The sequence below is a fragment of the Motacilla alba genome, chromosome 1 (genome assembly GCF_015832195.1).
Source record: "Motacilla alba alba isolate MOTALB_02 chromosome 1, Motacilla_alba_V1.0_pri, whole genome shotgun sequence".
Lineage (NCBI taxonomy): Eukaryota > Metazoa > Chordata > Aves > Passeriformes > Motacillidae > Motacilla > Motacilla alba.
This window is the reverse complement of record NC_052016.1, coordinates 7,208,748-7,231,130: the sequence shown is the minus strand read 5'-3', so window position 1 is coordinate 7,231,130 and position 22,383 is coordinate 7,208,748. Positions and strand designations below refer to the sequence as shown.

The 22,383-nt window shown below is 40.2% G+C and overlaps 1 protein-coding gene across 1 annotated transcript in view; it reads right to left on the bottom strand.

Annotated features, from left to right (window-relative positions):
* Nucleotides 1-398: 398 nt before the first annotated feature.
* Nucleotides 399-22,383, bottom strand: part of MED14 (mediator complex subunit 14) — a 34,704-nt gene continuing 12,719 nt past the window's right edge. The window contains exons 10-31 of the mRNA XM_038144027.1: nt 21,026-21,137; nt 20,295-20,420; nt 19,436-19,514; nt 17,713-17,872; nt 17,149-17,343; nt 16,477-16,611; nt 15,964-16,040; nt 14,319-14,479; nt 13,883-14,029; nt 13,700-13,791; nt 12,272-12,424; nt 11,827-12,096; nt 10,493-10,648; nt 9,851-9,962; nt 9,107-9,238; nt 7,884-8,066; nt 6,982-7,217; nt 6,164-6,343; nt 5,858-5,965; nt 5,302-5,427; nt 4,499-4,688; nt 399-991 (exon numbers count right to left, since the gene is read on the bottom strand). Of these exons, the coding sequence (XP_037999955.1) occupies nt 918-991; nt 4,499-4,688; nt 5,302-5,427; nt 5,858-5,965; nt 6,164-6,343; nt 6,982-7,217; nt 7,884-8,066; nt 9,107-9,238; nt 9,851-9,962; nt 10,493-10,648; nt 11,827-12,096; nt 12,272-12,424; nt 13,700-13,791; nt 13,883-14,029; nt 14,319-14,479; nt 15,964-16,040; nt 16,477-16,611; nt 17,149-17,343; nt 17,713-17,872; nt 19,436-19,514; nt 20,295-20,420; nt 21,026-21,137 (3,204 nt within the window). The 3' untranslated portion in view covers nt 399-917. The remainder of the gene's footprint in view (nt 992-4,498; nt 4,689-5,301; nt 5,428-5,857; nt 5,966-6,163; nt 6,344-6,981; nt 7,218-7,883; nt 8,067-9,106; nt 9,239-9,850; nt 9,963-10,492; nt 10,649-11,826; nt 12,097-12,271; nt 12,425-13,699; nt 13,792-13,882; nt 14,030-14,318; nt 14,480-15,963; nt 16,041-16,476; nt 16,612-17,148; nt 17,344-17,712; nt 17,873-19,435; nt 19,515-20,294; nt 20,421-21,025; nt 21,138-22,383) is intronic.

Sequence of the window (22,383 nt, the reverse complement as noted above, 5' to 3'; positions counted from 1 at the left end):
GGTAGCAGGTCCAGCTTCTACCTTACCTGCTTCTACAATAAGACAAGAGTCTGTTATTACAGACTCCACGGCAGATGACAAAAGGTTCTTTCTTCCACTAAGCTTTGCTTTTGGGACAGAAGAGATAGTTCCTGGTATAAGAAATGAAGCACCATTTTAAGTAGTTACTGATTATTTTTACAACCAGGAAAATGAACAAACTCTGTTCTGCTCTGATTTGGAACAAATGGAACCCAGAAGATAAATAAAGAAAGATTTGTTTGGATTTTTAAGTTAGCAGCACGTGTGTGTGTATAACCAAGATCACATACAGAGATAGTGCAGGAAGTATGAACATAAAAGATCTGATCAGTGGCTACAGGGGAGAGGGATAAAGTTTAAGATGATACAACATCCAGTTTAAGATTTTTTAATCCAGTTTATTAAATATTGCTTTTTGGGGACATGTTTACAACAAGCCCAAATAAATTGTTTAAGGATTCAAAGCAGTCATATTAAAATACAGCTTCAATATAAAGTTTGTCACAGTTTTACAGTATTCAAAAATGACAGACCTGCCTTAAAAAAAGACTATTACACCAAAACATAAGAAAAACAGAAAAACAAACAAGTTTGGCATTTTCATAATCTTTATAGTATAAAACAGAATATTAAATCTATTACCAGCAAGCTGATACTTCGATCTATTACCTAGTCTGAAGTGTCTCCCATTAAAACACACTATACAACAGCACTATACAAAAGTCGTGGTGATACTCATGTGATGAAAGTGCATCCCTGAAAGTTTGCCAGTTTATAGTTAGCTCTTAGAAAAAAAGGTAAAATTATAACGTCCTCTTTTAACTGAAGGCTTTATTTTATTTTTTTAAATTTTTTTTTGCTGTTTTGTCTCACTTTCAGCCTTCTTTTAAAAGTGTCTAGGGACGCCCCCCAGGGGGCAGCGTAAGATTAACCATCAAATCACGAACGGCTGCAAATATTGTGCATTCACCTGGAACAGGGAAAAGAGACAGGTTAGCACCGCGCCCCCGGCAGCCCTGCCTCACTCTGGAGCAGGGAGAAGAGACAGGTTAGCCCCACACCCCACAGCCCTGCCTCACTGAGCCCCCTGAGCCCCCAGGGCAGAGCCGAGGGTGCAGAGGCTGCAACTCCCAAACCCCAGCAACCTCCAGGAACGTCGGGATTTCTGGGAGTTACCAGCTGAAGGAGCTCCAGCTTTCCCAGGAGGACTGCTCTTGTTGCTGATGGAATTGCAAGTAGCTCTTAACTTTTAATTGCTTTTGAATGTCAGATTGAATCTATGCTAGAATTGATTGCACATGGACTGTGGTCCGATTTTTTCTGTAGGTTATTAATTAAGAGCACCTCATCTTATGAAAAAAATAACCCAACTTTTTTGAGTGTTATTTCTATTGATTACAAGCAGAAATGAAACATTTTGAAAGACTCAAGTCTGAAACAGCTGGAAGATGTTTTCTGTCTTATGCTTAGTCTTGGAAACATTTTTAATTCCAAGAATGGGCAACAGTCAGGAATCTGTTTCTTTCAACCAAATTGCTCTGGCTCTACCCTTGACATCCAAACGACAAAATAAAATACAGAGCAGGTGGGCTTCTGTTTCCAACAGCTGAGATTCAATACTGAGAGGAAAAACCAGCCACAGCTACCCCAAGTTTTAAATAGCACTTGTTGACAAAAACACACACATTCTGAATAGCTTAAAGAAGTTAAAACCAACAGTAGAGAAAGGGTTAAATATGAACAACAAAAGATGAAGCAACAGGCAGCTGTGATTTTCATCTACTATTTCCTGCTAAGAGAATACAATTAGTAGCCACTGTTGTACCCTGGTCACTGTGGGCTGAATTTTTCCTGCATATTTCAAGAAATATCAATTAGAAGACATTGAATCTTGCTGCTGAAGGAGCAACAGTGTGAGCAGAGAGATAAGAGCAGAGCCTGTTGGGATGCATTAACCTTAACTGCCAGACTAAGGATTCCCAAGATTATTTTGGGCAAGTCATTATCATATCAAAGCTACAAATCTGGGCTAAATACCATCCACTGCATCACTGAAAATCAGACACTGAAAAATGTTTAGTTGTGAAGTGCTTTAAGAATCATCACGAGTCTCTTGAGCTCCTCTCTAAGGGTCACCTCCAGCATCCATAGGGACTTCAATTTCCTCACCACATTGATGTCCACTACATACTGTAGGTTTTGGACTTACAGCTCAAGTTTAAACTTATTATTCCAGGGCATTGATTTCCTCTCAGTTCATACAAGTATTTCCCCAAAGTAAACTATTTTCTCCCACAGAGGCATAGGTAAAGTGGTCTTGGACAACATGTACTCAGAATGAGTCAACACTTTACTGTTAAACACAGCAGAATATGTTTGCCCACAGATCTGAAAAGAAAACTCTTTCAAAAGAACTTACTTTTCAGGCACTACCATTTTATTAAGAGGAAAATTAAGCTGAATACAAAATACTTTCTCACAAAGAGAGAAAGGTAAAAAAGATACAGCCAGAACAAGGCAACACTGATTCCAGGTTACAACAACAGCGCCAGTAACATCAGCTGTGCATGATGGGAGGCCCTGCTCCTTCCTGACTCAAACAGTGAAAAATTCCCTTAACCAAGCAGAGTGCAATTAGTGCAGCACAGAGCTAACAGGCAGGAAAGTCCTGGGTACAGCACAGGAGCAGCAGAAGAGAGAGGAGCATCAGACGACAAAGGACACACATCTGGGATCTCCCATGTCCTGCTGTTTTAAGAGAAGTCTCCCAGCTATCTAACTTCATCTGTTGGCTCTCCTATCACCTTTCAATGGTCAAGAAAAGAAGGTATTCTTGTCCTCTTTGATCAGCTATAATAATTTATGTTTTGAGGAAATTGCATTTCAAGTGTCCTCAGGGAAGATCCTACTTTTGCTGGGTGATGGTGGAAATAAATAAAATCATACAGACTCATTCTTTCTTTTGGAAGTTAGAGGAAGGACTATTAGAAATTTCCTCTGCTCAGCCAGCTACATTTTCCTTTGCCTGGACAAAGTTCTGTTTGTGGCTCCAATGCTTTTCCTATGCTTTTTTCCCCCGTCTATACTTTTCTCCCTGTACTGGATTCCAAAACTGCTTCAAAACTTGCACGACAAACAAAAATTCTCCATTTTGATCTATCTAGTGACCACCAGAAAACATCTCACCACACATCTCCAGAGCAGCTTTGACAGTTACTTGCTCTGCCTGTGGTGTTTTGTGGAGGGTTTACTTTAAAGCACAACTCAGGGCAATAACGAACAGCAAAGCAAGAACCTACCCTTCCCCACACCAGGGGAACTCTGTGGGGAAGCACCTTCCAAAAGCAACACCTGAAGCTTAGTTAATGTGTTTTGAAATAAAAGTGCTATACAAACAACAGCTCTTTTCCACATACAGAACTCCTACAGGGAACTCCACATGCTCTCAAGGCTATTTTCTCTCCTATTTACCTACACTATTACTACATGTTAAACAGAAAGTGGGTATTAATTTAAATCCCATCACAAGTTTCAGAAATGTATGCATATCCACACCAATCCAAGGTAAACATTGCTCATGTTCTACCAATTGAAATAATCCATCAAGCATAGTTAAAATTACTGCATAACAACAAGATGAATAATTATACAAAAGAGAAGGAAGAGTCAACCTCTGGATTCACAACTTCAATCTATTCACTGGGTTACTGGAAAAATTATGTTCTTCAACAGAACTGAAAGTTACTGTTCTTATGAGCCATCCATGTACTAGGACCCCAAACCCCTGACAACATGCTGCCCAAAGAACCTGCTACTGTTCTTTCATGTTTTAGACAATAAAAAAAGAATAAGAGGTATGACAAACAAGAGGGAAAGTAAAGCACAATGCTGCTCATGGTGCACTACCTACAGGCCAATGAACACTCAGAACAACCTAGCTCAAACACTTCACAGCACGTCTGGTGGACAGAACTGTATGCACCTCTGCTAGTGGACACACTGACAAAGGAGCATACAACCACTGCAATTATTTTTAAATCATTCACAGCACGTGGACAAGTTCTGATAACTATTTTAACATCCCTTTATATTCTACTGTTAAGCTGAAAAACTTCATAATTAACCATGAAAACTGACACTTGGCCATAGCATATTTCCTGTGACTCATTCTAGGCCCATTTGTCAAAAAGTGTGACTCCTACTGAGCAGCAAGAGTTGGGCCAACAAGAGGTGGGTGCATTCTATCACTTGGGCAGAACAGCAAAACCCAGCCTGAATCATCAGTGCAACCTCCTGCTGTGTTGCCAGTACTTCCTATTAAGTTATGTATTGCCTGTCACATCAGGAGTTTGTAATCACTAAAAAAGTAAGAGAGAAACCAAGAAGAATTCAGACTTAAGAGAGGTTTAGTTTTACACTGGAGATTTGTCACAGATGTCTGGGTGAAGAGAATATATCTACTGGACATGTACAGTACCTGGTCGTGGTGAATTCAGTTCAGCAAACCTCTTTAGAATATTGCTAACCATCATTGGAGCAGCAACAGAAGAGTTCTGCTGCCTGGGAATGTCAGCCTGTTGCGTTGTACCCGAAGCCATATCATAAATAATTGGGACAATAATACTAACAGCTTCCTGTGGGACTGTTGTTTTCTGTGTTAGCTGAAGCTGTGGGGAAACAACCCAAAAAGCGCGTTAAATGGAATGACCATGTATTTCAGAGCAACTTCTGATATAGTTAAACACTCCAGGCCTACAGACAGCATGTACTCCCACACCCCTCTTTTCAGACATCAGTTCAGTAACTGAGAAATAATCAGTCAGGTGGAGACCATTGTCTTCTCAGAAGCACCCCACAGTGAGCATTGCCTCGGGCACAACACTAATGTAGATTTGTTCTGAACGTCTCATCCCTCTCTCCTCTCCCAGCACCACTAATTTGCACTTCATCATCTAGGTGGTTAGTGCCTCAAAGAACAACTGAACACCCACAAGGGGAGCACTTGAAGATGCAGCCCAGAGGGAGCTGAACTTTTATATACAGTCAACATCTCTCCAAGAACACGAAACACGAGGAGTTGCTGTGCTTTAGTAGGAAGGAGAGAAGAAATACAAACCGAACTCATTACAAAAGAGATCCAAGCAGATCGAGGATTCCAAACAGCACAACACTTTTAGCTATTACAGCTGTCAGATACAGCGGGCTTATGTTTTGCTGTGAACTCGTGATGATCTCAGAGACATGCAGGGTTAGAATTTTAAAACAGATAGCTCTACTTACAAAAAACAACATTTTGGATTTCAGCACAACAGCTGGTGTTCCTGGAGGCGCAATTGGTGGAGCGCTGGGAGGGATTGTTAAACAAAACTGCACGTTCCATTTCAGCTGACTTGCCTGGTCAGGGAACTGTTCAGAGAGAGCAGCACAGAGAAAGAACAGCAAAGTTCTCATGTCAGTGACTTACACAGCTATGAAACAGGGAAGCACCACAAAGTACAATGTGTCTCTTTAGCTAAACCTGCAGATGCTGCCAGGTTTAGAGAAATCAGAGTAACTCTGAAAGAACTGAGCACAGTAACACAATCAGAAAGATTCTGGTCAGTCTATACATGTTACATGTTGTAACATGTCTGCAGATCCTTAGAATCATCAGTTTAAATGAGGAAATTTTGAGCATTTCCAGGAAAGCTAGTAGCAAAACGAAAACTTCAATAACATTAAATAACTTATGTATAAATTTAGAGTAATTCGTGTGTTTGTAAAGACACATCAGCTTTTTTTCAAAAATATAACAACCAAAGTTGGGCGAAGTAAATAAATAGAACAGATGACTTACCAGCTCCAGTTTCATGATGTGTACGCAGTCCCTGAGGATGTGCGTGGGAGCCCCTAGTAACTTGGTGAAGGCTATCAGGGTGTTTGCTTTAAAAGGTGGTCCTGCAACCTAAAGAAAGACACTGTTTAGTAGTGCCTATTAGGATAATAAATATATCATTTAATATGCAACCAGCATGCACAGCTGTCAAGTTTTACATTTTGCAGCTCTTACACATGCCAGTGAAAGTCAGGAGGACCACTCAAAACAACACCAGAGATTAAAAGTAAACATGAAAACATCAACATTCTTGATTTCAGTACGTACCCTTGTTTCAAAGAACTTCTCCAAAACCTGTAACTCCTCTGATTTCCACTGTCCTGTATTTTCAGGCGTTACTTTCAGCTGCAAGGTCTGGTTGGTTTTGGGATTGAGAGCAACCCTGCATTTCAGTGCCTCTGTCTTAAACATAATGACACCTGGTTCATTGGAGTTTATTAACTGCAGCTGCATAAAAAGGAGATTCACAGTTAATCAGTCATTCATTAAATGGCATGAACTCACACACACACAGACACACTCTCACTCGCTCCCCGTAGTGTAGAGATCAACCTCTCTTTCCAGAAAGAAACACAGGATATTTTAATACAGGTAAATTTGCCTTGAGAATTAAGCTTATGCCAGATTTGGCTTTCTCTGTCACTGAATCCATGCCACAGAAGTGAAGAGGCACATTTGTCTGTCCCAAACCCTAAGGTAACATTCCTGACCCAGTAGTTAACATTAACTAGTAACTCACTTCTCTGGCTATCCTGCCAAGGAGTGCAATCCCCAGTAACCCTGTGGCTGTTCTAGTAAACTCCCAATGGACATGGCTAAACCCAAAGAACCCACAGCATCTGAAAGTCTGGTCACAGACTTGCTACCTTAACAGTTACCAAATTTCACCTGACCAAATCTGTGTGGAAAAGAAGTGGAACGAAAAGATTTCTCTAAATTTTGACACTTTAGATGGCAAAAAATCAGAAGTACAGCACAAGTCTAACAGCAACCAGTTATTTTATTTGAAGCATTTCAGTTTGTGCCTGATTTGAAAGACACGGAGCAGTCACATACCCACAAGTCCGTTCAAACTGAAACCGTACCGTTTCCTGTTGAATGATCCTCTGAAGATGCCTCCTCATAATCACTGACCCAAGGAATCGCTCAAGAGGGGAGCACAGATAGCTGCCAGCTAGTCCTGGCACAAGCCCAGGGGTAGGAGAGGGCAAGAGCAGAATATTCAAGGCACTGTGGGTGAGGATTGTAGGAATGGATGCAGCCCAAGAGCGCTGAGGTAGTTTCCGAGGTGGAGGCATGCTTGTTGGCATGACTTGGGAACCTGTGGGGACACAAGGACTTGCAGTAAGGGAGGATTTAAGCTGAAACATTAGATATATGTTCACTTCAATTATCTCTATTCATAACCCCTCTGGACCAAAGCTTAATCCTTATTTAAGAATTTGCCTGCCTAATGATAGGCATCAGACAGACAAGGAATTAGTTTTGACCCTGAACCCATGCAAAAAGTCTCAATAACATTAAAATCCTCCTCCCTTTTCCTCTTTCTGCAGCATGCCAGCAGACAGCAGGTTTACACAACAAACTCAATGGGATGTATAGATGGCTAAATCAGTCGTGCAAGAGCAGCATTACAAATCTATGATGTGAAAAGTTAGTATTTGGGTTGGCAAATGTGCCTAGCATTGCTTTCACTCTGAAGACTTTTCTCTTAGTCATGGAGTTCAATAGTTTCAGACTGATTTCTGCACTGCAACAAAAGCTATCATCAAACCTGCTGACATTTATGCTGTATGCTTTAGCTCACTTTTCCAATTTGTTATTGAAGGTTTGAAGTAGGACAGAACCAAGGCTTAATTTCCTTAGACATTTTACTGCACAAGGACAGTAGAGACTGTTAGACAGACACAAGAACTTCCAAAAAGAACACAACTGGAAGCGTTAAACATGAGCGTTTCACAGTTATAACACTGATAAAGAAGCCTACTTGTTCCAGCTCGTGGGGAATGAGAGGCATCAGGGACAGGTGAATGAAGGGAAGGGTTGGCTGGTGACATTCCAGGCATCCGTGCTGCTGGTGATGGACCAGAGACCTGGGGAGATCCTGGCCAATTCCCTGCACGCTGACTGGGTGACATCATGGTGTATGGTGAGCTGGGGTCTATGGTACCTACAGATGTTACAAGACCATTATTATTTCTTTAAAAAGTAAAAGGCTTTCTAATAGAGAAAAAAAGAGGCTTACCAAAATCTGTAAAGCATGAAAGTGCCTGCAAGCTTTCAGACTACTTTTTACAGCCATACAAAACACACGAGTTGGGGCAGAGAGTAAAAATCAAGATACAGATTTCAAGGTTTCCAGGCTGTTTTTTTTTAAAGTAGAATGTCAAAGAAAATAGTCGTGTTCAAAAAGTAATAGGTTCTAAACCAAAAGGAGCTCTTGCCTACAGACTTGGACTTCTACTGCTTCTTAGCAAAGGAAGCCTCAGCCAGACAGTTCCTTATTTATGCAGTATCTTACAGTTATTGCTGCAAAGGTATCTCTGCTCTACAGACTGATCAGAACCTTAAACCTGCTCTGTGTACATCTCTCTCACTGTTCATCTCAACAGTCAAACTGATGTGTGAAAATTACCATCTGAACTGTTCATTTGTTGTGATCTAGACAACAGTTTCCAATGCACTGTGATTACACAAAGGATTGTTTTGGCAGCTTTCCAAAAAACCCAACCAAATTAATAAAGGAAACAACCAAAAGGCATGTTGCTCACATATAGATACGTCAAATCAGCCAGACTTTGACAACATTTTCAAATTGCAAGTATGAGAATCTCTAACCTGTTCCAGTTATTTTTCCAGGAAATGTAAGCAGTGAAATTCCACTAACTAATCTAACAAAAGAAAATCTCATTAAAAGCTGCAGCCACTGTTCTGCCACAAGACCACACTGAATTACCCTACATTAGTAAGCAGAAAGGAGTGACTGAGAGTCAATTTTTAACATGTTAGGAACACCTCAACATGCCATGCAGCTATTTTGACTACTGTTAACAATTAACACTCACATATATGAATGAAAACAGCTACTTGAGCCAATTACAAACCATGAATTTTTCTCAATTAACTTAGGTCTGCTCTGGAAGACTTAATTTTAAGAAGCAAATCTGCTCTCCCTGTCACTACATATACACCTGCCAGTAAAGAACTCACCATGTGGGCTGGCAAAATTAGCTGTTTGTCCCATTGTGATTCCAAGAGAAGAAGGTGAAGGAGTTGGACCAAAGGATGCTGGTGATGGTGCTCTTAAAGCCCCGCTAGGTGAGCTTGCAGCATGCAAATTTCCTGATCAAAGACATCACATCACTTAGCATACACATGTCCTGTCTTTCTGTTCTAATTTTTTTCTATCAACTGCTCCCTCCTTTTTAGGGAGACAGCAAACAAGATTCAGGAGAATTTGTTTTTGTACTCAATGACTTTATTTTGTGCATGCATGACTGTTATATTTTTCAGGTTGATTTACCACACAAAGGAAACTTCCCATGATATCTGGCTTGAAGAATGGCATTTCCCCCCTGCCCAGCCCTTCCTCAAATTTAAATATTTTCAGCTGTTGTTCTACAACAGCTGGGAGCAAAAAGCAGAACTCTGGTGATGAAGAGATTTTCTGAAAAAACAGGTATTGAAAATTAACAGGTTTATGTCTTAGCAAGTTATAAACAGTAATGATGAAATACCCATCAATAAAGATGACAGTTTACCTTAATGGAATTTTTTAGCTTCAAAATGTAGTACTGAAAACATGCATGGCAGGACCCTGCTTTTTTTTCCCCCCACAGTGTAAGGTGCATTCTTTTGGTTAATCTGGGGCTAAACACAGCTCAAGTAATATAAAAAACACGCATGCACAAAGACCTGTTTTTCTAGGACAGGATCAGCTCCCAGCCATCCTACCTGGTGACTGTGTGTGCATCATGGATGGGGAGGGTGTCACTGTGTTGTGGTAGGAGGTGGGTGGTGAGGTGAGAGGATATGCTCCAGAGGCTCCTGTCTGTTTTGCAAATGGCTGAAATTGTCAACACAGGACAATGAAAACTTACGATAATTTTGTACCAAAACAAAAGTTAAGTATATGCAGGAGAATACTAATGAGGCTTTGGTCTTACAGGTTCATCCACACAGTTTTTTGATTTTCTATACTATCTTGTTCTGTGCTCAATGGTTTTTTGTGTCTTCTAAAGACATAATACCTCTGTACCTCTCTCCTTTTATCTGCCACCCTGTAACAGCAAAGCCTCCTGACTCTCCCTCCCATCTTTTATCTTAAACAGTTGTTTTCCCTCCCTCAGTCCTTTGCTTCTAGGCAGCAAGTCTCATGTGACCTTCCAAAGCTGCTGTTCATATGCTATGAGCTGTTTACACTGGAATGAGAAATGCAAAATAAATTAATACATTTTGCCCGAAGGGGAATGCTACAGCAGAGTGGGTTTATAGTCTCCCTTTCCATTTTGTTACTGCTAATCCCTTTAGAACATGAAGTTCTTAGAAATCTACTATTGTGGAAGACAATAAGCATTTATTTTGCCTGAAGGGTACCTGTTGTTGTGGCTGCTGTGGTGGCTGCTGGGGTTGGAGCTGTGATATCAAAGAATCCATCATGTCTCCTCCGATAGGAGAGGGTGGGTTATCATCTTCATTTACAGATCGTCTCCGTGCATCCTGGTTGCTGTCAACGAACATGTTCAGGAATGTCTGTGGAAAAAGCAGTTTGCCCATTTAAATTTTACTATACAAATGAAGGCAGTATTTGCTTAGCTTTAAAATTACCTTTATCAGCTACAGCACATAGGAGACAGGCAAGTCTCTGGAACTAAATACTAGTGGGCATTCATTAATTACAGTGTAATTAGTCTGCAAAATATATCAATTAATAAACAGACACCTGGCTCTATAACAAGAAATATTCCCAGTAAATTGAAATACCAACATTTCCTTAAAGATAAGGAAAAGTCTACACTTGGAAATACCTGCTCCAGAACAATTCCTGAGCATCCAGAACCTACAGGACTGCTGTATCACACCTACAACTGCTCTGTTTGGTAAAGAACATCTAAGTCACCTGCTCCACAGCACTCTCTTGGACCCAGAGGAACCTGCCAACTTTATGGAATTAATTCCTCCTCTACCTTCCCATTTCCATTCTCTTCTACCACTTTACACTGGTATCTACAATCTCCTTCTTCTTTCTATTAGCCTTTCCTTTGGCATTTGTTAAAGAGGCAGATGTTCAGGATCAGTTAAATGCAATACCAGAGAATCAATATTCAGTTGCAACTGTCAGAAAAAAAAAAATCAGCAAATTAACCTGTTTCTCAAAGGGTGCCATTTTACAGTATTTCAGTATAACTAGCACTGGTACAGGTATTCTGTCAGTGTGCAGAGATTCCTTTTTAAGGAAGAGTGAAACAGCACTGCATTTAGAAGGAAAGCCACAGGCTCCTGCCACAGGCTGATGGGAACTGTTTTAAAAGAGAAGTTTCTGTCTAGAATCATCTGACATGGGGTATTGTCCCACCTGCAACTTATGAGCACTGTACTGCCACACAGAACAGTGTGTGAGGAGCAGTTGCTGCTAATCCAGGAGCACACATCTAGCCTAGACACAAAGCTTCAACAAAAGGATGCCTGAACACACAGATAAGAAAAAAAAAAGCCTAGCACTTGATGTTATTTTTTTAAAGGAAATGTTTTAATTCAAACTAATTAACAGATCTACCAATAAATCAAAAACTTCATTCTACGCTCAGCATTTTGGAAGGACCACGCGTCACCACAAAGAAAAGCTTCACCAAGCTCTTCCCCTCGGACTCACACTTCCAAGTGAGAAGCTCATTTATTTACAAGCTGCCAAAAACCACAGGGGGGCTCACCTTTAGCCCAGGGGCAGGGTAAAAGCCCTCCACGATTTTGCTGTTGTCGAAGAGGCTGTAGGCGCCGTCGCGGATGGCCACCACGCCGCGGCTGCGGCAGTAGATGTCGATGCAGTACATGTTCCTGAAGGCCAGCCTGATGTGCGTGGGGGACTGGGGCAGGATGGAGAAGCACTGGTAGGCAGTGTTGGTGCGCTGGGTCAGTCCTAGCATGGGCACGGTCGGGAGCTTGTTGATGGCGTTTAGTGGAGCCTGAGTGTCAAACAAAACCTGAGAGAGAGTGGAGATTGAGAGGTCAGGGAAAATGGGCATAGCAGGGAAAATGAGATGTCTTCTGGCAATGAGATTCATAAACAATCTAACACCCTTGAAGAGAACAGTTTAATCAGAATTCACTTCCCTAGTGTCTTGCAATTTTCTTGACAGAAGTTTTTTAGAACGTTACCTGTAACAACTGCACCACATTCGGCGTTTTATTAAACATCTCCTGGAGCTGGTGCAGAATTGTGTTGTGACAGTTACTGCAACCTGAGTTTGGGCCAACTGTTCCCAGTGAAATATGGAACTTCTGGAGGATGGAGTTCCACTGAATGCTGATCTGCAATGTCACAAACATAAAATGGTCTTGGAAGCTAGAACAAGTAGGCTGTAATAACTTACTTACTTATTCTACTCTTATATTACAGGTTGTAATAACCTATAATATAAGAGGCTATAGTAAGAGATTATAACAAGAAAATTGGTCAGATTTCATTCTTCCCCCAATTTTCTATCAAACCTCAACAGATTCATAATCCACTTTCCTCAAAAGCTGCTGAGGCTGTGAAGAAAAAAAAATAGGCAATCTCAGGTTTAACACCCATTTAGATGCCTGGATTGTTGGCAACCACAGAACTGGGCACTTATATCAGCAACTCAACCAAAAAGCACAAGAATCTTTTCTGCCAAAGTGAGAGAGAGAAAATTAAGCTTGAGAGATTTGTGGTGTGGAATACTGATTAGTGAGTTGCTGGAGGCGGACTGGTTTTCTTAAGTTACATTACACAAAAATGAGTACTGGATAATATGTAAAGAAGTTAAATGCAAAGTCCATACTGCTGCTGCTCTGTCTACTTACATACATATAACATACATACGTATGTATACACACATATATATATTTACACACACTTTCTATGAAAATGCACATAAAAATACTCTTTAAAAATTCAGCTTAGAAAATAAACACACAAGTTCCTAGGAAGCAAAGTTCAAGTGTATCAAGCTACTTCCCATCAGTTGCACACAAAACTATATTCTTAATCTGATATAAACTTGCACTTACTTCCTCCTCTACCTTGCACTTAACGCAAAGATGCGAGCAAGTACTCAGTTATTTAAGTAATTAAAAGTTGTAAATTCAAATACTACAGAGGAAGCTAGAGTTCTGAACAAGAGAACAGCATTGCCACAAAATAATCAACGAACAACTCACTGAAAGCACAGCACTACATTTAAAACTTTGTTAGAGTCCTCTCCTTTAAAGCAGAATTAGGCATTCAGCTAACATATATCCATCCATATATCCCAGTACAGCAGTGAGCAGTAACAACACTTACACAAAGTTTTTCAGAAAAAGGCTGCCACACCAGCTTTCATCAGTCAGAAGCACACAACTGTCCTTCCCACAATATAAAACATCTAACAGAAATTCTCAAAAATACTGAACTTCTAGCAGCCCAGCAAATCAGCAATGCGGCACCCTCTGTCTTTTCTACGTACATCTATATTAATTCCACTACAAAGAAAAACTGTGCAGCAAAATTCTGAGAAGTCTAAGCCTACCCATTCTGTTTTCAATCATACATTTGAAGTGCAGTTAGGAGTTACTCACTGAGCTCCCCTTGGTAGTTCCGTAACAAAGGATAAGTTTTCGGTAGTTGTAGATCCGAACTTCTGAGAAAACGTTTAAGTGGTTGGGGATGTCTGTGAAGAGAGGAGGGAAGGGAATTACAGCGAGAAAGTCAAAGTTATCTGTCAGCCCACCACTTTGGCAAAAAGGAGGTGATTTCTGTACCTGGTAAGGACCGTGCAAACTCCAGGACACACTCGTACAGCCGAGCAATACTGTTCCAGTCATTGAGGAACATCTCGACCACCTTGCGACCTCCAACTGGTTCAGACAACTGGTTTTCATACGTCAGGTAAACATGACGGGTTGGTCCTGCAGTGTTGAGGAGATGGGAAATACTGATCAACCCAGTGGTTCCTGAGCTGTGGTTTGCAGACTGTGAGTGAACTGTGGCAAGTGACCAGGAAGCACATTGAAATAACCAAAATGCATCAACTCAGCAGTCAGAATTCTGATTAAGGTACGCTGCGGTTTATTAGAAATCTTAGGAGCAGACAGCTGTCTATTTAAACCAAGACATTAAAACTACTGAAATAGACAAAAAACTACAATGTAAACTACAAAGAAACAAAATTTACCAGTGTTCCTCAATAAAACTTGCCTTGTTCCCTGGATGAAGTGCTGTTCAGTGGGCAGTTTGCAAACACCAGCTCGGCCACCCACGTGCGATTATTTCTACCTTGTAGTCGGAAAGTGCAATCAAGAAGAGATCGGTCCAGAGCCTTCTGCGTTTCCTCGTTTACACCTTTACAGGGAGGAATTCTATACATGACAAAAACAAAATCTCCTTTAGACACAGTGCAGTTCCACAAGTAACAACACTACCTTCTAATATTTCCTGAAGGACTCCCAAGTCTGGACATGAAAGAATGAACAAATCAACAGCAGAGGCAGCTGGACTAACCAGTCCAGATAACTAAGTCTGGACTGGTCAGTGGACTAACCACTGAGATAACCTGTTCCTCTTCAAGGACTGTAATAAGTGTGTCACAAAAGCATTCTGAGCTAAGACCACTTTTTATATGGATTCAATACCTGCAAATTACAGACTGCTAAAGGATCTGCTGAATTTTCCTTATCTCCTGGTGAACTAAGAGCTCACCAACATAAAGCTTTTATACAGAGAAATAAGCCAAAAAAGATGAAAATAACTAGGTTCTGTGGCAATTTGAATTCATTTGCCTTCTAGAACAAGCTTCCTCTACATGCAATGAACAACCTGGCAGTTCCCTTAGTACTCACTAATTTATTCGTATCCCAATGTGTGAATTGAGCTCAGGGGACAGACTAAATAAAGCTTAAGTAAAAACATGCCAAACTCTTTTTCAAATTCCTTGAGGATCTAGCCAGAAATCTCATGTTCTACCCTTAACTTCAGCTCACAAGTTCTCTGCTCATATGCAAAGTTAAAAAGGTAGGGCCTGATGCATTTGGACACTGGTGCCTCTATGTCACTGTACATTTCTGCATCAGAAAAGGAATTATGAAGATTTTACTTAAGGAGCTGTCTTTGGGGTTTGTGGTTTTCTGCTTTAAAATTTATTTGTTGCAGATCCAGTTAGTGGCTGGTTGTGGCTGGATTCCTCAGGGTTAACACAGTGGCAGATCCTACTTGCCTGTTATTAAGAATTTCAATATAACTATTTCAGTAGTCTATATTATACAGAAGGATAATAAATTTGCAGATGATGATAAACTGAAGGGAGCACTTAACATGCTGGAGGTCAGGACTGCCCTTCAGAGAGATCACAGATGGCTGGAGGAACAAGTTAACAGGAATCTTATGAAGTTCCATGAAAACAAATGCAAAGTTCTGCACTTGGGCCTAAATAACTTATTATATTACTGTATGATTCTCAGATATTTCCTCTACAACCTCTTTACCATGCAATTGTCTTTACTGGGATTCCTGGCATTTTCCCCTGCAGTTTCACATAATTGTCAAATACCATATGGAGTATGTAGGCCCCTGATCTGATCTAAAATTGCATGTTCATGAATCATCACCACTTCTTCCTTAGCACTGCTTGGATTTAAGGATTGAGGACTGTCAAACTGTTTTCAGAGCCCCTCAGTTTAGGCTAATGAAGTAAAAAAATCGTAGCTGGCTCTTAGCCTACTCTAATAAAACCCAAAACAAAAATTCTGCCCCTGTCCTGATAGTCTTATTGTTACTCTCCAAACAAGCCTTTTTCTCTCAGGTGTACGTACAGTAATAAAATGAAACACAGAGAATGTCCTCTTACTTTAATAAACGTATTGCATGGCTGAAGCCATCTCCTTCTACTTGTACTCCCTGGTGAGGAATGTCCATATTGGATAACTAGGAGTGAATAAGAAAAATGTTATTCCAAGCAAAAAGGCAAGCAAAAAACTTGCAACATTTTCAAGGACTCTTGTATTTCCCCCTGAGGGTGACAGATGTTTCACATCCTCAAGCACTGGAAAGCCAAAAAACCAGTCTGTGCAAATCTGGTATAAAGCTGTTTCCCAACCCTTCCCACAAGTGCATCTTTCATCCTCATTTTCCCTTTTCCCTGAACTTTTCAAGCTTTTTGCAGTGCTTTGTACTAAGAGAAGCAGCTCTAACAAGTTAGACTAGAGCAACACAGTGCAGGAGGCTGAGTCACCCAGGCTCAGCTGGCAGGGGAACTCCAGAGTGAGCACATGACCACAAATTTGTCAAATAGTCACATCTAGACACCAGAATCAGTAGCAGGGAAAGGGAAGAAGGAAAAAAAATATTTTTTAATACCTACCTCTATCCGAAGCCCTATAAAGGGCATATTTGTATCACACATGGCTACAATATGAGCTAGCACTTTATTGAAGGCACACATTTCTCCCGACCGTTTTGGTTTCTTAGGTTCTATGGAACATGGATCTCCAGACAACTAGAATTAAAATAAAGATCAATGTACTTGCATATTTGGAGCAAACACTTTGAAGAGATGTCAGAGAATAACCTCATTCATCTAAGTGTTAAATGAATCACACCCTGAGCACAAACTCCTGGAAGGATTCACTTCAGGACTGAAACAATTCAGTTAAAGCCTGTCACTAAGCCATGTCAGCCTGGCCCCAAGAAATAACTCTCATCAGTCCCTGCAAGTCCTTCAAAATCCACACATGGCCCAAAGTGTATCACACAGATAGCAGCACTCTGCATGTACAATATATACACACTCCTCTGCACAGAGCTCTGCCTTGGCTGCCAGAGCAGCGGAGCAGGCCTGGCATGAACTGAAGGACAACTGTTACAAAACAGTTTCCCAGCATCTCCCTAGGGAAGCAGTCCAAAGATCCACCACAAGTAAGATGTCAGCCATACAAACCCTGGAAATATGGCTACTAAATCTGAAATTGATGCTCAGAATCTGTGTTGAGCTTTCATGCTCTGTAACCACCTCAGTGGCTTTTGGAACACGTACCTTGCGCTTGACACCACTTTTCATTTGTTTGCCACTTTTTGTGTCCAGTACCAACTCTTCAATGTTTGGTTTGAACTGCTGTAGTAAAAGTGCAGTGGCAGGGCTGTCATCTCCTTCAGCATAGCTCACAGACAGAAAATGGTACTTGTACTCTAGTTCTGTGGGGTTGCCAGGAACATCAAACATTTCTACAACCTGTATTTAAACAAAACAAATCGAGAAGATTCTCAAGCTAAGAGTAAGTCTAATTCAGTTCCTATCCTTTCCTTTTCAAAGAACAGACATTCATTTTTTTCAATGTACTAATACTATAGCTAGGAAAGGTATCCAAGAAGAGAAGAAAGACCAAACCTTTCAGGAAACACAGAGAATGGGAAGGTTGCTGAGTAATAAATTTGTATGAGCCTGAGTGCTTAACAAGCCCACAGGAGAAGGGAGGGAGAGGAGAGAATGAAGCATTACATCAATCACTTGGTTGCTAATGTTAAGAGTTCACAGTACAACAAACTGCCTGGGATATCCATGACAGGGAGCAAAAGACAGAAGCACTTTTCAGTTACTTACAATGTAGTACTGGGGAAGGCGAGTGAGTTTGATGAACAGTTTGTGTTTGGAAAGGTTTCCCACTGGGTGGCTGGCATAATTAGCTAGTTGAAGAGTTTCACTGCTCACTGTAGGCAGATGTTTTATAGACTGTTTGCAGCGCTGCTGTCCAAGCCAGAACCTTGCATGGAAATAAAGGTATTAGTACCATGAGACTGGTTTCATGATTCTAATGCACTGCAGTGTAGAGCATTAGTGTAAAATTAAGAGTCAGTCATATTCTAAACCAACATCTATCACTGAAGCACAAGTTAAATGAAGAAAAATCACACAGAAAATTTCATTACTTTATATTTTCTTATCCCTATCTTTACATCTTGTCTTCAGCTTAACAGACAGCTGTTAGTTCAAGAAGAAAAGCCCTGAAATTATTTGCTGAATAAATTTTTATATACTACAATATGAAATCACAAACATTAGAAAACATAAAAGGAAAACATTTAAAAAAATATGCAGATTGCAGTCATTTGACAATCTGGAATCTTCAATTACATTTTGGTACAGAAAGGAAAATCTTTGCTCCCATATGCTGCTAAGCAATACAGTAAAAAAAAGTCACTGAAGCTGGATGTCACTCTGAGCTACGTTATAAACAAACTCTTTCACCTGAATAAGTTTGGAGATGAAGACACCAAATGTATTCTCATGTTTGGAATTAAACTTTGTCCTACTCCAATGGATTTTGCCTGTAGTGGCAAGGCCAGGGAGACCAGCTAGGCTTGCGGGGCTCACAAATGCATGGCTTGGGTATTCAGTCAAACTTCCACTGACAACAGCAGGGAAGCTTGGGTGCTCAGCACCTCTCCATCACAACACACCACATTTATTGTCACAGACACATGTCAGATACAGCTGTCCTAAAAGACATTCTGTGGACTGCTGAGCTTCCTCAGAAACTGCAGCACTACCCAAGCCATTATCCCAAGTACATTATTTATAACAAAGGGAGGTTGATTAGTTTCTCCAGGGTGCCAGTGCTTCATGCATCATCAAGCTTATTTTAGAAGCAGAATCCCTCAAATAGAGATTTCACCCTGCAATTAACTCAGAGCACTGGGAATTTCCCAAACGACAGAGCAGGTGGAACTCAGTTTTCATGCAGATGCAAACTGTGTTTGTATTATTTGCTACAACCTCTTATGGAAGCCAAATGTATCTTGTGCTTAAATCTGAGGGCTTTATGGAAGGGAGATTAGAGACTTAAACCAGCAAGGGCTGAAGTGCTAGAAGATAAACAAGTATTATTTAAATCATCCTAGGCCACTTCCTGGTTTTTCCTCTGCATTGTGAGAAGTGAGATCATTCTTGTTGAGAAACAAGCACAGTTCAGCTGTAGAAACAGAGCAGAATAAAGGACATAGAAGATGAACATGAACAGAAAAAGAGGTTCTCAGGAAGCAAGTGGTCTGCTACTTAAAAGTGAAGAGACTTGGAGCAAAGTGTGCATATAGCATTGCATGAGGCTACCTGTAAGGGGGAAAATTAAAGCAGGACTATGGAATCAATTCCAAATAAAACCAGACTTTCCTTCACTGCTTAGAACAACTGGCAAATACGCAAGGTTGCTTACAATACTGAGAAAGTATAATGCCTAGTATGGTAAAACACAAAGCCATGCAAGTGTCCTCATCCAGAATACAAATGTGGTGATCCATTCCATGCAAACAAAGTGAATTGCACTCACTTGAGCTGCTGAAGCCAAGGAATGATTCGCTTCATATCATCATTAACAGACTTCTCTATGTCATCGAGTGTCAGCTGATCTGCAAGAACATCAGGTGGGAGAATGGGCTTAGCACCAGTCCTTCAAATAAACCTTCAAACTTTCATTGAAAGTGTCTCATCTAATTAACCTCAAAATCATATAACAGCCCAGGTTTGGGCTTCAAAGGGGACCTTCTGGTCCAAACTTGTAGGAAAGGGAACAGAGATGAGATTATCTAACTGCATCTTGCACATCTCCCAGTGATACAGACTCCACCAAAATTCTAAGGATTGTTTGATTTCTCTGTAAAGAATTGCTTTCTCCTATTGAGATGAAACTTCTGGTGCAACTTGTAATTGTTGTCCCTTGTACCAAGAGATGATCCTTAATGCTTTTAAGACCACAGCAGGATGTTATTAACCAAATAAACTGAAAGAATTTCCTTTCTTTTCTTAAGCAATGTGAAACCTGAAGTTAAGACTTGAGCAGAAGTAACTGAAGATGATAAGGTCACATCATACAATTTCCACTCAGGTGCATGTGCAATGACCCCATCCATTAACAGCCAGGAATCATGAGTCATAAAGAATATGAACTGCATTGACCCCCAACAATAATTACTCTGTTTTCCTCTTAAAATAATCTTAACTGAACTGTGACACTTAAGCACTAAGATCCTCTTTTCTATTCCTCAGACTACAATACCTAGATTTTGACCCAAGTGTGGGGCTCATTTGCTCACAAAACTTTGCAGATCTGACAGAATTACCACAAAATTACCTCATAGTGCAGGATTCTTGCAAGATATTAAATGCCTCCTGGTTTTGTGCCTACTTACCAACACCATACAGCATCAGCTGGAACATTCCAGAGTGGAGATCAACAAATACATGCAGGCACTCTGATCGACCACATGGTTCCAAAATTGGAATTACAAGAGTTGGGAGAGCCGTCTCAATGAATGCTAAACAAAAAATGGTGTTAATTATTTCACTCAAAATTCAAGCTTATATTAAAACTTAGCCAATTATAATAAAAAACCAGTATGTTTTTAGAGAAACAACTTTACTTGCACATTATTATAGTGTTGACACAGAGAGGAATCTGAATATAAGAATTTCTCTGTGAAAACAGTGACAAACCAACGAGAAAAGGCAGACCAAATTTGAAGATTATTAATCCTCAAATATCTTTTAACTCACTGCTTCACAATTATCAATCTAAATCCCAAAAGTTTTAACAGCAGTTTAAGGAAAGTCTCATCCAAAACTAGCTCAAAACAGTGAAAGATTTGCTTTTAATTCTGAACACAAACAACTTTTACAGTAGGCAAATTTTAACCCTTCAAGCCAGACTGCAATGTTCTACCAGCTTCATTTATGACACTGCATTTAGATGTATGGGTGTTTTACAATTATCAATGCAGAATAATTCAAAGTTTTGTAATTTTGAACACGTTTCACTTTATTTTTTAAAATTTAATGAAGACAAGAAACACCAAGAGAAAAGGAAACCATCCCTAGACACAACTGGAAATGAACTAGAAAAACTTAATCAGAAAACACGTACAATTATCATTAACATTGTAGCTCTTAAGAATGGCTTTCAGCTCCTGGAGTTTTTGATGAGATCTTGCATGGACACTGTCTATTAGGAGTTTTTCTATTGATAGGTGGTCAATCTGTAAAAAAAGAAAAATACTTGAGTAAGCTCGCATTTGCTGTGTAGACTTTCTGCATTAGCACACTGGAACAAAGGTACTTAATGAAACAATCACTTCAGAAATAATTTGTTTAGAACTGTGGTGAGCCACATTGACTATTAACTTGAGTATTTGGAGCACTAAAATACAACAAGCTACCATGAGGTTCTGTCTGTGCACCAGGCAGTGGGAGGAGTTTTGAGCTAAGATTAGAAGAAGATGTAAAAGACAGTTCAAAAATTATGCTGTTGCCACTCTCTGTGCAGACCTACTTATTCTGGATCAAGGTTGGTCCATTTTCAGCTTAGTTTTTTTTTCTCAGCCATTGGTAACTAGCTTAAGCTAAAGAAAAAAAGACTCCAAACACAAAACACCCCAAAGCAACACTTCATTAGGATATGGTTGCCTCTACACAAACACACATGCAGCTGTAACATGAAATCTAACAAGTTTAACAGGGTAACAATGCAGATACAGACACTGAGCATGGCCAGCCCTACTGACCACAGAAGTATCTAAGGGGTTGCATCTACATTCTGTTGCACTGCCAGTGCTGAAGCTCATGCCACCACTTATATTCACTGTAACTTACTTGTACAATCTAAATTAAAGCATTTGCAATCACATTCATTCACATTCCAGTCACATTATTCACATATTTTGCATAAGCAATGCTCCAGAATACAGCAAAACCTTTTCTCTAGGTAACCTCACACTGCTTTGAAAGCTGTTCAAGCTGAATTAAAATCAAATTTTATTCTAGCGTTGGAGATAAATGCAGAAGAGAATTATACTATATCTGGTGCAAGCTTTTGCATACCAGAATGACCTTCCCCTAAAGACAAGCTTTCCAAGACAAGGCCTTAAAAATCATGTCTTCATCCACTATAGCATTTCACCTCAGCAGCTGCAATGGGTTAAATCTTCCCCACTAAGTGACTACATGTTCTACAGCTCCATCCAATTTTCAGTAGGTTAATGCAGAACAACCTGCTCAGATAAACGTGTTTGTTTGTGCCACTGTTTTATACAGTATCTTAAACAAACAGAAACCCAGTGTGCCATCTACGTCATTACAGCTGAGATCATTATTCAAACACTACAACAGCACTGTATTTACCACAGCTGATAATTTTTCTAAGCTCAGAGCAAGTCCTCATAAAGGGGGACAGCACTAACTTTGATACATCTCAAATTTACAGTGGCCTCATATCTTAATTTACAG